General features: G+C 55.5%; 1 protein-coding gene across 1 annotated transcript in view; it reads right to left on the reverse strand.

The window, feature by feature from the left end:
• Positions 1-5: 5 nt before the first annotated feature.
• SLC1A7 (solute carrier family 1 member 7) overlaps positions 6-12,650 on the reverse strand; it is a 44,391-nt gene continuing 31,746 nt past the window's right edge. Inside the window, exons 4-11 of the mRNA XM_036893160.2 lie at positions 12,337-12,379; positions 9,900-10,122; positions 6,241-6,340; positions 5,308-5,541; positions 3,192-3,386; positions 2,334-2,468; positions 1,807-1,915; positions 6-1,145 (exon numbers count right to left, since the gene is read on the reverse strand). Coding sequence (XP_036749055.1) covers positions 927-1,145; positions 1,807-1,915; positions 2,334-2,468; positions 3,192-3,386; positions 5,308-5,541; positions 6,241-6,340; positions 9,900-10,122; positions 12,337-12,379 — 1,258 coding nt within the window. The 3' untranslated portion in view covers positions 6-926. The remainder of the gene's footprint in view (positions 1,146-1,806; positions 1,916-2,333; positions 2,469-3,191; positions 3,387-5,307; positions 5,542-6,240; positions 6,341-9,899; positions 10,123-12,336; positions 12,380-12,650) is intronic.

Raw genomic sequence — 12,650 nt, forward strand, 5'->3', positions numbered from 1 at the left:
AAGACTTGAGAAACAAAATACCTTTATTTAGTTATCACTGAATTTACAAACACAGGAAGGAATAGAAGATCTAACTCTGCTGCATCCCACGGGATTTTGGGGAGCACTGACCCCAGGGCCACACGGGCAGCTTGACTGAAGCATCCCAAGCAAGCCTACCTCCCTGCTCCCAGTGGGCCCACCTGTCCTGGGGAGGCTCACCCGGATGTTTCAAGGGTCCCCACAGTCTAGTGAAGACAGCTCTGTCTCCGCGTTGGATGAACTTTGTGAGAAATAGTGGGTGGGATGGGAAATGGGACAGACTGTGGCACGTGGAAGGTAGTGGCCCTGGTCTTGGGCTTGGCCGGTCCTCCAGGAGAGCTGTTTGTCTGAGGCTACGTGTTAGCAGCCAAGTGAGGGCTGGCCTGGGCCGAGACACAGCCAGGGCAGAGCCAGGATGCTGTTGTGTCTTCATAAACTGATGGCAGTGTGGCTGCAGGGCTCCTGGGGAGGAGCAGAGCCTCTTGGCATCGGGCCCTCTGGGAGGGAGAGGCCAGGTCTTGGAAGACTTGAGTTAGGGTCCTGACCCTGACGTTACTTGCTCTAAGACCTGGGGCAAGTGTTTTCAGCTTGCAGAGCCTCAACTGTGAGATCCAGGAAGTGGGGGCCATAACCCCTGCCTGCTGCCCTCACAGGCCAATGTGGTGGACACGTCCCAGCTGGGGCTTGGGCTGTGCTGGCCCATTGCTTTCTGGCCGGGACTCCCACATGCAGTCTTTGTCCTCTCTGAGCCTCTATTTTCCATCAAGTGGGCCTAATTTCAGCCTCTCAAGTGTGGGAAGAATGTGCAAGCCCAGCCCTGTCAGCTGCTAAGGAAAGTGGTGAGTTGACACCTGCCCTTGGCCCCTTGCCCTGGAGGCCTCCCTGGTCCCTGCAGCTCCACAGGCTCAGACATTGGTCTCAAGTTCGCTGATCTCAATGGCGCAGTGGTCCAGACTGGGGGCAGCTGGCTCCTCATCCTGTTCCACCTGGACGGGGACATGGTGGGGACAGGTGGGGCCCAGGGTCAGCTCCGAGGCCTCAGCCACACTCTTCACACAGCCATTCTGCTGGGTCGCCATGATCTCCTGGAGGCTCACTGGCTTGGTCTCACAGGGCAGCAGTTTCTGGGGAGGGAAACGGGCATGGTAGCTGCAGGAGAGACTGAGGAAGAGCGAGGAAGACCAGGGAAGACTGAAGGGGCCAAGGGTAGGGACACACGTGGCTGACTCCTGTGAGTGTGCTGTGGGACCTGGACAGGTCACAGCGTCTCTCTGGGCTTCAGTTCCAAGCTGTCCTGTCTCTTCCTGGGGCTGTCTTAGCAGAGGAGGGGACCTGATCCACAGGCTCCAGTGAGGGAACTGGTGCTTCCCCTGCCTGGGCCTCAGTGTCCTCCATGGAGTGGGGCAGCCTGCCACATGCAGTTACCGAAGGAGCCCTGCAGACACGCCCTGAGCAGCTGCACCCATGTTCGCACTGTCAGCAGGAGCAGTGCCACCACCACGCCAGGGTACTAGCTCCCTGAGGGCAAGGGTTTATCTTACTTTGTTCACTACTGTTCCTCCTGTGTCTGGGTCACTGCTGGCCATGGTGGGTGCTCAACAACCAGCTGTCAGGGGAATTAATCACCCCCATACCAGATGAGGAGACCGAGGTGCAGAGGCACAACAGGACTGGCCAAAGGCTGCCCAGATGGAGTGGGGAGACCTGGTGCCCTGCCCACCCCACCCTGGCTCTACCTTCCAGAGGCTTTGGGCAGCCAGGCTGGGAGGAAGGCACTGCTCTCACCTCAGTGCCGGTGCCCAAGTCCTGAGCAAAGTCTTTCCGGCAGATGTGGGCCATGATCCCTGCAGCCAGCGCATCACCCAGCACGTTGATCATGGTGCGGAAACGGTCCCTGGGGAGCCGAGGTGGGCACTTCCGTGAGGGGAGCTGGAGGAGGGCGGCACCCACCCCAGCAGCCCCAGTGGGTCCCAGCTGCCAGGGCAGGACCCACAGAGAGGTGCTCCCGGATCCTCGGGAGCCCCGAGGCCCCCAGCAATGCTGAGGCAGGCTGGTGCCGACCAGCCTCATGGCCATGTGGCTGTGCCCATGCTGAGAAGGGCCTGGGCTCAGTCTGATGCTCTGCTCTCACCCTCTGAAATTCTTTTATGATTTTTGAACAAGGAATCCCAATTTTAATTTTTGTAAAGGGGGCCCCAGGAATTATTCAGCCAGGCCAGTGTTGATGAGTAAGGAGCCCGCAGCAGTTCCCCGGTCTTCCCTGAGTGCCTGCTGCCCAGGGGGTGGGGGTGGTGAGGGCAAACCCCACTCACAGAGCCCAGTCGACGGCGATGATGAGGGTTATGTCATTGGTGGGAAGCCCCACAGAGGTGAGCACAATGACCATGGTGGCGAGTCCGGCCTGAGGGATGCCGGCTGCCCCGATACTGGCTGCCGTGGCTGTAATGCTGCAGGAGGGGCAGGGAGGGCGAGAGGAGGGGCAGAGGGGCAGGGCCCGCAGTCAGGGCAGGACGCCAGGGCCTCTGGGGACAGCCATATTGGGCAGGGCCCGTCAGGAGTTCTCGGGGGTCCCCGTTCCATGTCCCACAGCCCCGTGGGCGCCCATCCCTGGCCGCAGCAGAACCTCCCAAGGAGTTTGTGGAAAACCGAGTGTCTGGAGCCATGGCCGCTATAGATTTCCAAGAAGCTGCCCCAAGATTTTAATCGTCCACCCACACGACTCCATTCAGCCTCCCTCTGGGGCCTGGTTCCCAGGGTCAGACTTGTGCCCTCGGGCTGGCATGTGAGGCGGCCTCCCCAGCCTCTGCCTCTCACCCCAGCAGGCTTTCTTCAGCTCCAGCCACACCAGCGGCTCTCCACTGTCCCTCAGTCCTGCCCGTGCCTCTGCTCACCCTCTGCATGCAGACTACAGGCCCTCCTGTGGACCAGGCCTCTCCACCCGGGGAGCTCCCCCTCTGCAGGGCAGCGCTGGGAAGGAGCTCTGTGCCCCGAGTCAGAGGCCAGGCCATGTGGGGGCCCGAGCACGCGCAGCGTGGCTCACGATGGGCCCTTGCCCTCTCTGGGCCCCAGAGGCCCCATTAGCTCTGGGAGTTCAAGAATCCTGAAGGCCCTCCCTGTACTGCCCCTGCCTCCAGCCCGTCCACACTGCATCTGGGGTGTCCGGCATGCACCTGATGGTGACGATCTGGCCGAGGTCCAGCTCATAGTTGTTGACCTGGGCAATGAAGATGGCAGCCACAGCCTCGTAGAGTGCGGTGCCATCCATGTTGATGGTGGCACCCACAGGCAGCACAAAGCGGGCAATGCGCCGGTCAATGTGGTTGTTCTCCAGCAGGCACTTGAAGGTGATGGGCAGTGTGGCTGAGCTGTGGGCAGAGGATCCAGTGTCAGCCCACCACCTCCTCCATTATGCCAGGGCCTCTGGGCTGCCCGCCTGCCAGGAAGCTCGACCCTACCTAGGTCAGCTTGCCCACTGTGGGGGAGACAGGCTGAAGGGACTTTGAAAATGGTCTCAAGAGGCACCCTTTAGGAGTATGTGGCCAGCAACCAAGCCAGACCCACTGGGGCCCAGGGCCTCAGAGACCCCCACCATTCATGCAGGTAGGGGAGGGAGCCTTGCCTAGTAGTAGGGCGCATGCCAGGCACCATGCTTTATACACACTCTCACTTGATCCTCACAGTTTCCTGTGTGGGAGGGTTTTGAGGCCATTTTACAGATGAAGAAACTGAAGGCCAGGGGGGAGCAGGGGATGACCCAAAATCAGCCTCTGTGCCAAGTGTAGATGAAGTGGTTAACAGCAGGGCTCTGGGCCAGACTGGCAGAGCTCAGATTCTGTCCTCCTACTGGCCAAGTGGCCCTGACAGTTTCCTTAACCTGTGTGTGCCTTAATTTCCTTGCCCCAAACAATACCTAGATTAGAGAGCTATCAGGAGGATTCAGTGATAAGTGCCTAGAACAGTCTCCAGCACATCGTGAGCATTGAGCCAGTGGTAGCTACTGTTGTTCCTGTGTTTCCTGCTGGAGCTCCTGGTGGCAGTGCTGGGACAAACTCAGCTTGGTGTGGCCCCAGTGGGAGTCCACTTCCACTTGCCAGAGCCTCCAATGAGCCGAGGACATGCTGGGCTTGAGGCCGTGGCTCCTGCCCAGCAGGAGATGCTCTGGCAGGGCTTGGCCTGTGGTGTGGGGCTGGCAACTGCTTGAACTTTCTCTTTCCTGTTCACTTCCTGACCCCTATCCAGGGCGGAGTTTCCTGAACAAGGCTTTCAGGCTTTTCCTCACTGGGACTCTGCTCCTCCTGAGTCCTAGGTGAGGTGCTGCAGCTGCCAAGGGTGGGGTCATGGGGCTGCCAGAGAGGAAGTCTGTGGCGGCCTTCATTCCCATTTTATAGATTGGGAAGCTGAGACCCAGAAAAAAGGAGGCAGTAAGGGGTGGAGGGAAGAGCCAGGCTTTGGCACCAGAGATACGTGGGCTCAAGCTAAGTGACTTCCCTGTGGAGCCTGGACACTCACTGCAAGAAGACCAGACTTTGTTCACAGGGTTGGATGCCCTCACTGTGTGTAAGTGACTGCCTCCTCCGTCTTGATTGACAGCCAGTATGCACCACTCTCTGACTCCCTGGGCTCCTTTGCACTCTGCTGCTTCTGGGATCCCTGAGGGCAGGTACCACTTCATCCAGCCCAGAACAGCTCTCCTGACCTCAGTGGGTTATCTCCACAGATCCCCACAGCAACCCTCTGAGGCACAGGCTACAATGATTCCTGTCTGTGTAGGAGGAAATTGATGCCAGGGAAGGTCAAGTGACTTGCCCACAGTCACACAGCTGGTGGGTGATGGAACCATGATTCAAATCCCCGCGGGTTTAGAGACACTGCCAAGGTTGTGATGGGGCCTCCAGCCGGGTGTCCCAGCAGCAGTTGACAGGCCCTAAACAGCACAGGGCCTGACCCCAGCAGAAACACCGTGTAACAGGGAATGGCGAAAGCAATGTGGATTCGTCACTCTGCTGCTCTCCCTGCCCCTGATGTGTGGATGGGACCCTAAGTCGAGTGAATGAACTTAGGGGTGTGGGCACTTGGATTAGGGGAAAGCCTCAAGAAGTTTTCTGCCACTTGGGCAGGTGGGGCCTTAAACATTTCAAAAATTGGTCTTGTTAACATAGCTGCCCTATGTTTGTGAAGCAGGCTTTGCTGACACTTTCCATGGTTCTATGGCTGTGGACAAATGATGAATTAACAGATGAACAGAGTTCAGCCACCACCACCTCCTCATCCCACCCATCGTGCTACCTGGAGGAGGTGGCCAGTGCAATGAGCAGGGCCTGGAGGATGCCACGGATAAAGACGATGGGGTTCTTTTTGGTGATGAAGAAGTAGAGCAGGGGCAGGATGAAGAGGCCATGGACCACCAGCCCGCACACCACGGTGACTGCATAGAAGCCCAGCTTCTTTCTGATGGCTGTGGGGTCGTCCATCTCTAGAATCTTGCCAGCGATGAGGAACACAATGCCAAAGGGGAAGTACCTGGGGGGGGGGGTGCAGAACAGCTGGCTCAGTGCCATGTAGGCAAGGGTTCCAGGCGGCCCTAGTGCTGACCACTGTCTGACCTGAGCCCACCTGAGCTTCCTGGGCTCCCGTGAGGGCTGAATTAGACTGTGCCAAGACGCCCAGCACATGGCATCATTAATACCATTACACTCAACTGGCCCAGGCCTGCACCAACTTCTGAACCTCTGCCATCCCATCCAGGCCTCTGAGGTGCAACCCTGACTCAGCAGCCCAAGGTTCAGCCCAGCAGTGCCACAAGACCCACACATGACCCTGGCAGGCCCTGCATTTCCCCATCTGAAATATGCAAGGCTGGACAAGAAGATTCCCAAGGTGTGAACTCTGAATGAGGACTGGCTGCTGGTTCTCACTTCCAGCATCCTTTCTCCAAAGCTGAGGTGATGAGGCTCCATGTGATGGGGAAACTAGACCAGGACAGCAGGGCCAGGTTAGCACTTAGCTCCCCTCCAGTGGGGCTGACCAGGCCAGAAATGGCAGGCCAGGACTGGAATTAGGCCTGTTAAGGGCAGGGGTATCCAGGCCAGGGCTGAGCCTCCTGTGCAGCTTTCTGCTTACTTCTCGGCAAGCAGAAGAGGGGCATACTGTCCGTCTGCCCAGGGTTGGGCAGGAAGGGGCTGGAGTAGAAGAGGACACCCCTTCCCCCATGAGGCTTACCACACAGCCACGCCCACAATCTTCATGATGGACTCATTGAGGCACTGGCAGAAGTTGACCAGGGGCGTCCCACTGTCACCCATGCGGCCCAGCATGATGCCTGTGGGGACAGGGACACATGAGCATACCAGCGCTGCCATAGACCATGGCGCAGGCACTCACGGCACCGGTACGTGCCCATTCACAGTGGCCTGCAGACGCAGGGACAGACCGGCACGCGCACCCACCTTGGCCCTTGGCTGACTTCCCAGCAGTCCTTGATGTGCCAGTGCTTACCCTCTGCTCTCTCCCCTCTCCTCAGGCTCCACCACTGGACCAGGGCAGTAACCTCACAAGGCCCTCATCTCTTCCTCCCCTCTGATCCATTCAGCGAGCGTCATCTTCAAAGATGACAATGTTCCCTGCCAACTGTCCCCGACTGGCTTCCCTGAGCACTTAGACAACCAAGGGCTTCACGCCCCACTTGATGGGGCCCCTGTCGATTCCTCTCACCTCCATCCACCCTGCTCTGCCTTTCCTCACCATGCTGCAGCACCCCTGCAGTCCTTTATGTTTCTACAATTCATCAAGCTCTTAACTGCCTCAGGGCCTTTGCCCATGTAGTTCCTGATACTGGAAACTCTGCCCACTTAGCTCTCCACATGGCTTGGAGACCCATCCCACTCCCCTTGGCAAACTCCCCATTTATTATTCTGTCTCATAGCTTTCTGAGCCTTTCACATCACTTATTACACCTTCTAACTGTTCTTTTCCAGTTTCTGTTTTTTTCTGTCTCCTCCAGCAGAAGGTTAGCTCCATAAGGGCAAGAACTGTATCCCCTCAGCTGGCACATAGTAGATGCTCAACAACAATTACTGGATGAATGAACGAAGAATGAATGAGTGGCAAAGCCTTTCCTGAAGCCCCTGTTGCTCTCCCCTTGGGATCCTGGGCTTTCCTTCACTTGGGAAGCATGCATGCGAGTGCCCTTCCCTGGGCAAGCTCCATGCAAGTGAGCTCTGTCAGGGCACTCCTAAAACAGTGATGAGTGACTGCTCTCTCTGCCAGTGACACAAAAATAGAGAGCAAAACATAGAACACACTCTGTGCTGCCCTCATGAAACTTACTGTCACTGCTCAGAGGGTCTCATGGACTGACTCAGCCAGGGAGGGGCAGGGCAGGAATTTGAAGCCTGGCCTCCAGAGAGGGGCTCTTTCCCTACCCCAGGAAGCCCAGATGCATACTGTGCAAGGAACAGCTACCACATGGTGATGGAATGAGACGGGGCCCTGCTGGGACAGGCAGGAACAGCTCAAGTTGGAGGTGACACTGGGCTGAGCCCTGCCCATCTAGCCTGTGGCAGCCTGGCTGAGACCACACCCAGATCCCCTGTCAGCTCTGTCCCTCCCCAGGCTATTTCTGCCCTTGGTCAGGCTGGGCTTGGATCTCCCAGGGAGCACCCAAAGGCCCTGGCTGGCTGGGGGCTAGTGTGCTTGGGACTCAGGGTGTGGCGATCAAGGCCAGTGAGCTCAGCATCAGCCAACAGCCCAGCACCAAGGAGGAGATGGAAAAGGAGGCTGGGCTGAGGGGACTGAAGAAAGCCCCATCTGGAGCAGCGGTGCAAGTATGCTCGCTCACACTCAAGACGTGGGCACACACTGACATCGGTGCTACAGTGCAGGCTCACATAGATGCGGGTACAGACAGAACTGGACACAGGTGCGGGCACCCAGGAGCGGGCACATGCTGACGTGCACATGCTGACATGCACGTGCATGCACACATTCACTGATACATGGGCAGTTGCACACGTTCAATAACTGTGAAATGAGTCAAAGGATCTCAAGGATTTCTTTTGCACTGCCAGTGCCCATAGATGTCCTTTACATATGTTCCCATCCCTTAGAGAGAGGTGAAGGCTAAGGAGGAGAAACACTGTCCAGGATTGGGGACTGACTGTCAGATGTGCTGAGGGCGCTTCCACACACGGTTAGTAACCCACTGGGGCCCCTGAGGTCCTGGCCCCTCTGACCTTTTGGTCAAGATGATAAGAGCTCCTTTATCCCTCATTGGCCACCCATCCATCTCCCCATCTCCCCAACAGATTTTACTGGGTGTCCACTCTGGCCAGTCACTGTGCTGGGTTGTGGGGAGAATAAGCCAGGCCTGTCTCCATCTGCATGGAGCTTATCCCTGCTGCTGTGCAGACATTAAACCATAATCCAAACAACCATGTATCATCAATAGGGTCAAACGTTTAAGGAGTAGCACAAGGCATCTGACCAGTCCAGGGTCTGGGAAGACTTTCCTGAGGACCTGATGCTTACCCAGAGATTCCCACTCCCACCCCAAGGATGAGAAAGGTGCAGGGGAATGGACGGGGCAGGAGCAGCCAGGCTGAGGAAGTGCGAGAAGCCAAAGGGCAGTGGGACTGGGGGAGGTAAGGACAGGAGCCAGGAGAGGGGCCAGATCGCACAGCCCTGGGCCGCGCTGGGGCCCCTTCCCACATGCAGCAGACAGCCCCTGGGGCTTTACGCGGGGACCCTGTGACCCTGTGAGGAGGACACAAGAGGACAGGGGACCCTTCAGGCAGCTTCTGTAGAACCAGGCGAGAGGTGATGGTGGCCTTGAACCAGCGTGATGTCAGTGGGTAGAGGGAAGTGCAGCGATTAGAGATTTTCAGAGGCAAACCTGACGGGATTTGGATGTGGGTGGGGCAGAGGGTGAGGCAGTAAATGACCCCCAGATTTTATTTCTTGCATGAACCACCCAGAGGATAGTGAGGCTTTTTACTTAAGAGAACTGTAGAGAACTCAGAAAAGCAAGAGAGGGCCTTCCAGGCCTTTGGCTGGGGTGATGGGGGAGATTGCTGCCAATTTTAGAATAAGATGCATAATGACCCCCGGCGCGGCCTAGAAGGACTGACCGGCTGGGTTGTTCTGTGTGGGGGAGTTGTTGCCAGCAGGGGAAAAGGTTTTGTGTGTGGAGGTGGTGGGGGTGCACCTCAGGCCGAGGCATATCCGTAAGTTGTGGGTTCTGAAGCTTATACAGTTGGGGCTCTCTTTAAGAGAAAGAATACAAATATTTTTTTAAAGGCCTACAGAAGTTAGGCTTCACCAGCTTCACGGTAAGCAGCCCGTGGTTGGGGGGCCCAGGGAGCCCAGGGAAGAGTAGCAAAGAGAAGGGTGTGCCGGGAGGCCCCGTGGGCCCAGGAAAGGCACAGACACGTCCGAGGAGAGAGGGGGTCCGCGGGTGGGGGTGGGGGCGCGGGATAAGGGCTTTAGGCAGTGATGGCGGATAGTTTTTAGATTTGTCCTGTTCTTTAGTGTAAATTCCTCCACCGCCCGTATCCCCAGACCTCAAGTAAAAAGCTCAGGAACAGATGCTGGGAGGAGGCCAGAGGCACGGTCTCTTCAGCGAGGGCCGGCAGCCCCGGAGGCAAACCAGCAGCCAGGGACTCCGGTGGATTCTGCGTGAGGAGCACTGGCTCCCGCTGGAGTCGGCGGGCCTGGAGATGCCCCGCAGTAACGGAGTGAGGCCTTGAGCCACACCCTCGGATGGGACAGCAGGGAACCATGGGAAGAGGGGAAGAGCCCAGGTCATTCAGATTACTGGATGCAGGTGTGTAGGGAGGGTCTGGCTCCAGGGCACTGCAGGGGGCAGGCTGGGCAGCACGTACCCATGGTGGCAGAGAAGATGACGATGCCCAGCACGTTCATGCCGTCGGTGGTGCCAGGCTCTGACTTGTAAACGACCTCTGGTGGTGGGGTCAGGTCCAAGGCAAAGTTCTGCACATGAGAGCCATTCTCTTCCTGGACCCCGTAGATGAAGGTCCGCCGAGAAGGGGCCTCCTCTGACGCCACCTTGGGGGACTTGACAACAGGGATGGTCTTGGTGCGGTACTGGTGGGCGACACCCCAACCAGGAATGAGTGAGGGCCAGGTGTTTTTATTAATACCAACAATAGCAATAATAATAATAACACCTTGGAAGCACTTGTATCTGCTCATGAACTATTTGACTGACAATAACCCTGTGAGGTAGGCAGGAGAGGGATTATTATCAAAATTTTACAAACAAAAATGATATTCCTTCATCTGTGTGCACACTACCTGGCCATGCCTCCCTTTATCCCTTTCTTCTTCCTTCTGGGCCACTCTGATCACCCAGCCATCCCCTCATCCACCCAGCTGATTCTCCACTCTCCCATCTCGGCCCTCCAGCCATCTGCTGTCCATCCATCTAATGGCCAGTCAGCCCTGCTTCCTGCTGATGGAAGCTTGGGCCTCTATTTGAAAAGCTCAGCTTGCCCCAAGCCTTCTTGATGTGGCGAGGGCCCAGCTGGGAAGAAACGAACAAAGCTGAGCCCTTTCTTTTCCTCCTCTGCCCCTAAGGCATTCCTGGGTCTTTCCCTCTCATTCTCAGGCACAAGGAGCCCAAACAAGGAGGGCTCCTATCCTTCCACCACCACAGTATCAGGCAGGTACGACTCCCAGGAGGGCTTGGGGGCAGAAACCACTCTGAGAATATATGGGAATCAAAGTGTCTGTGATTCCATTTCCTCATCTGTAAAATGGGTGCCAGAATAATACCTAGCTTATTAGACTAAATGAGACAATATATGTAAAATGTTTACAACGGTGCCTGGCATACGGTAAACCTTATTTAACTATTATTGCTCTTATCACAACCATCTCCACCATCACCATCATCCTTATCCCAATGAGAACACTCTGTACTGGGTGCTGGGAATAAAATAAACGAACCAGATTTGAATTCTGCTCTGAGAGCCTTGGGGAGGGAGTGACTTACTCTGAGTCCGACAGTTTCACAAAGAAGGGGACATTTGATTTGGGTCTTGAAGGATGGGTTAGAGTTTGTCAAGAGAAACAGGAGGGCATTCCAGGAGTAGTTAAGGAGTAGAGCAACACTCTCTTTTTCTCCCTCACACATTCAATTAGTTCCATATCACTGCTGGAGTAAAACCCAAACTCACTAGCCCAGCATTCAGAGCCCTTCACTATCTGGCTCATGGCATGTGGTCAGGAGAGAGAGAGTGATTCATTCAAGGTTTCACTGTTTCCATTTGGGAGCCTCCTTTCCAACCTGCAGCCACTTCCTTGGTGTCCACAGACCCAATGCAGGGCCCAGCACAGGGAAGGGGGTTGGGAAATGCTGGACTGAATCAACCAACCAGCTGATGTTTTAGAAGGAGACAAGAATTAGAAATTATTAGAAGTGCAGGCAAAGATTGGTATAGAAGGATGTTTTCTATAATTTCTAAAAGGACAAAACTTGGAAAACAACCTAAAGGACCTCTGAGATGGGGAATGGGTAAGTCAGTCACAGGCTAGCCTTACAGCAGGCTATTCTATCACCACAAATATTATATTTTAACAGACTGCTTAATAACTGGGGAAAATGCTGTAATATAACAGGAGTGAAACAAGCAAAATTCACATTGTATCTACACTATGATCCTAATTTTATTATTTTTTAAATATACTTACGCATAGGAAAAAATCCTAGAAGCATACTAACTACTACCACTATTGCTAGGTGCTGGAACTGGAGATGACTTTGGTTTTCCACTTTGTATTTTTTAGCATCTTCCTAGTGTTTTATAGTGAATGCTATTACTATTCTGGGGGGAAAGACTTCTTTTAAAAAGAAAGAGAAAACAGCCTTAGCAGACAGACAGGCCTGGGATTTCATACTAGCCATCATCTACTAGTGGCATAACCTTGTGCAAATCCTTTAATCCTTCTGCACCTCAGTTTCCTCATCCAGGAGAGGGGCTGACCCTCCCCGAGGGCAGGGTTACTATAAGGACTGAGTGAAGTGGTGAGCATGTGAGCACAGGTGGGAACCCAGAGCAGGAAGAGCAGTCCATAAAGACTTCCTTCCATACTCATCGTTTTTCTTCATGAGAAGCTGAATCCCAGGGCAGGGGTGTGGCCATGGGAGGCTCTGAGACCTAGGTCCTGCCCCTCCTGTCCCCTCCAGCATCCCACCCTCAGGAGACAGGGAGACTTGTTGGATAAACCTGTCACTTCCTCCCTGGGCCCAGACTGGCCCTGCCTGCCCACCCCTCCGCTGCCCAGGGACCCACTTACCTGTTTGAATGTGGCTTCTACCAGGTTGGCTGGGAACATGTTCCTGGGAAGAGAGTCAGTCATTGAAGAATTCCAGAGCCAGGCCAGGAGGGCCTTTCTGGTTATGTGAACTCACCCTTGGCAACCAAGGCCTTCCATGACCCAGGCCCACCTCCTTGTGGTCTTCCCTCTTCTCACCACCAGCCACCCTCATGCCCAGTACTTAAAGCTCCAACACCAAGTGTGTGCAATCCCCTAAGTATGTGGCATACTTTCCCAGCATCCAGCCCTTCATCCACACTGTTTCTTCTGCCTGGAATGCCCTTCCAGCTTCT

The sequence above is a fragment of the Manis pentadactyla genome, chromosome 4 (assembly GCF_030020395.1).
Source record: "Manis pentadactyla isolate mManPen7 chromosome 4, mManPen7.hap1, whole genome shotgun sequence".
Taxonomy (NCBI): Eukaryota; Metazoa; Chordata; class Mammalia; order Pholidota; family Manidae; genus Manis; species Manis pentadactyla.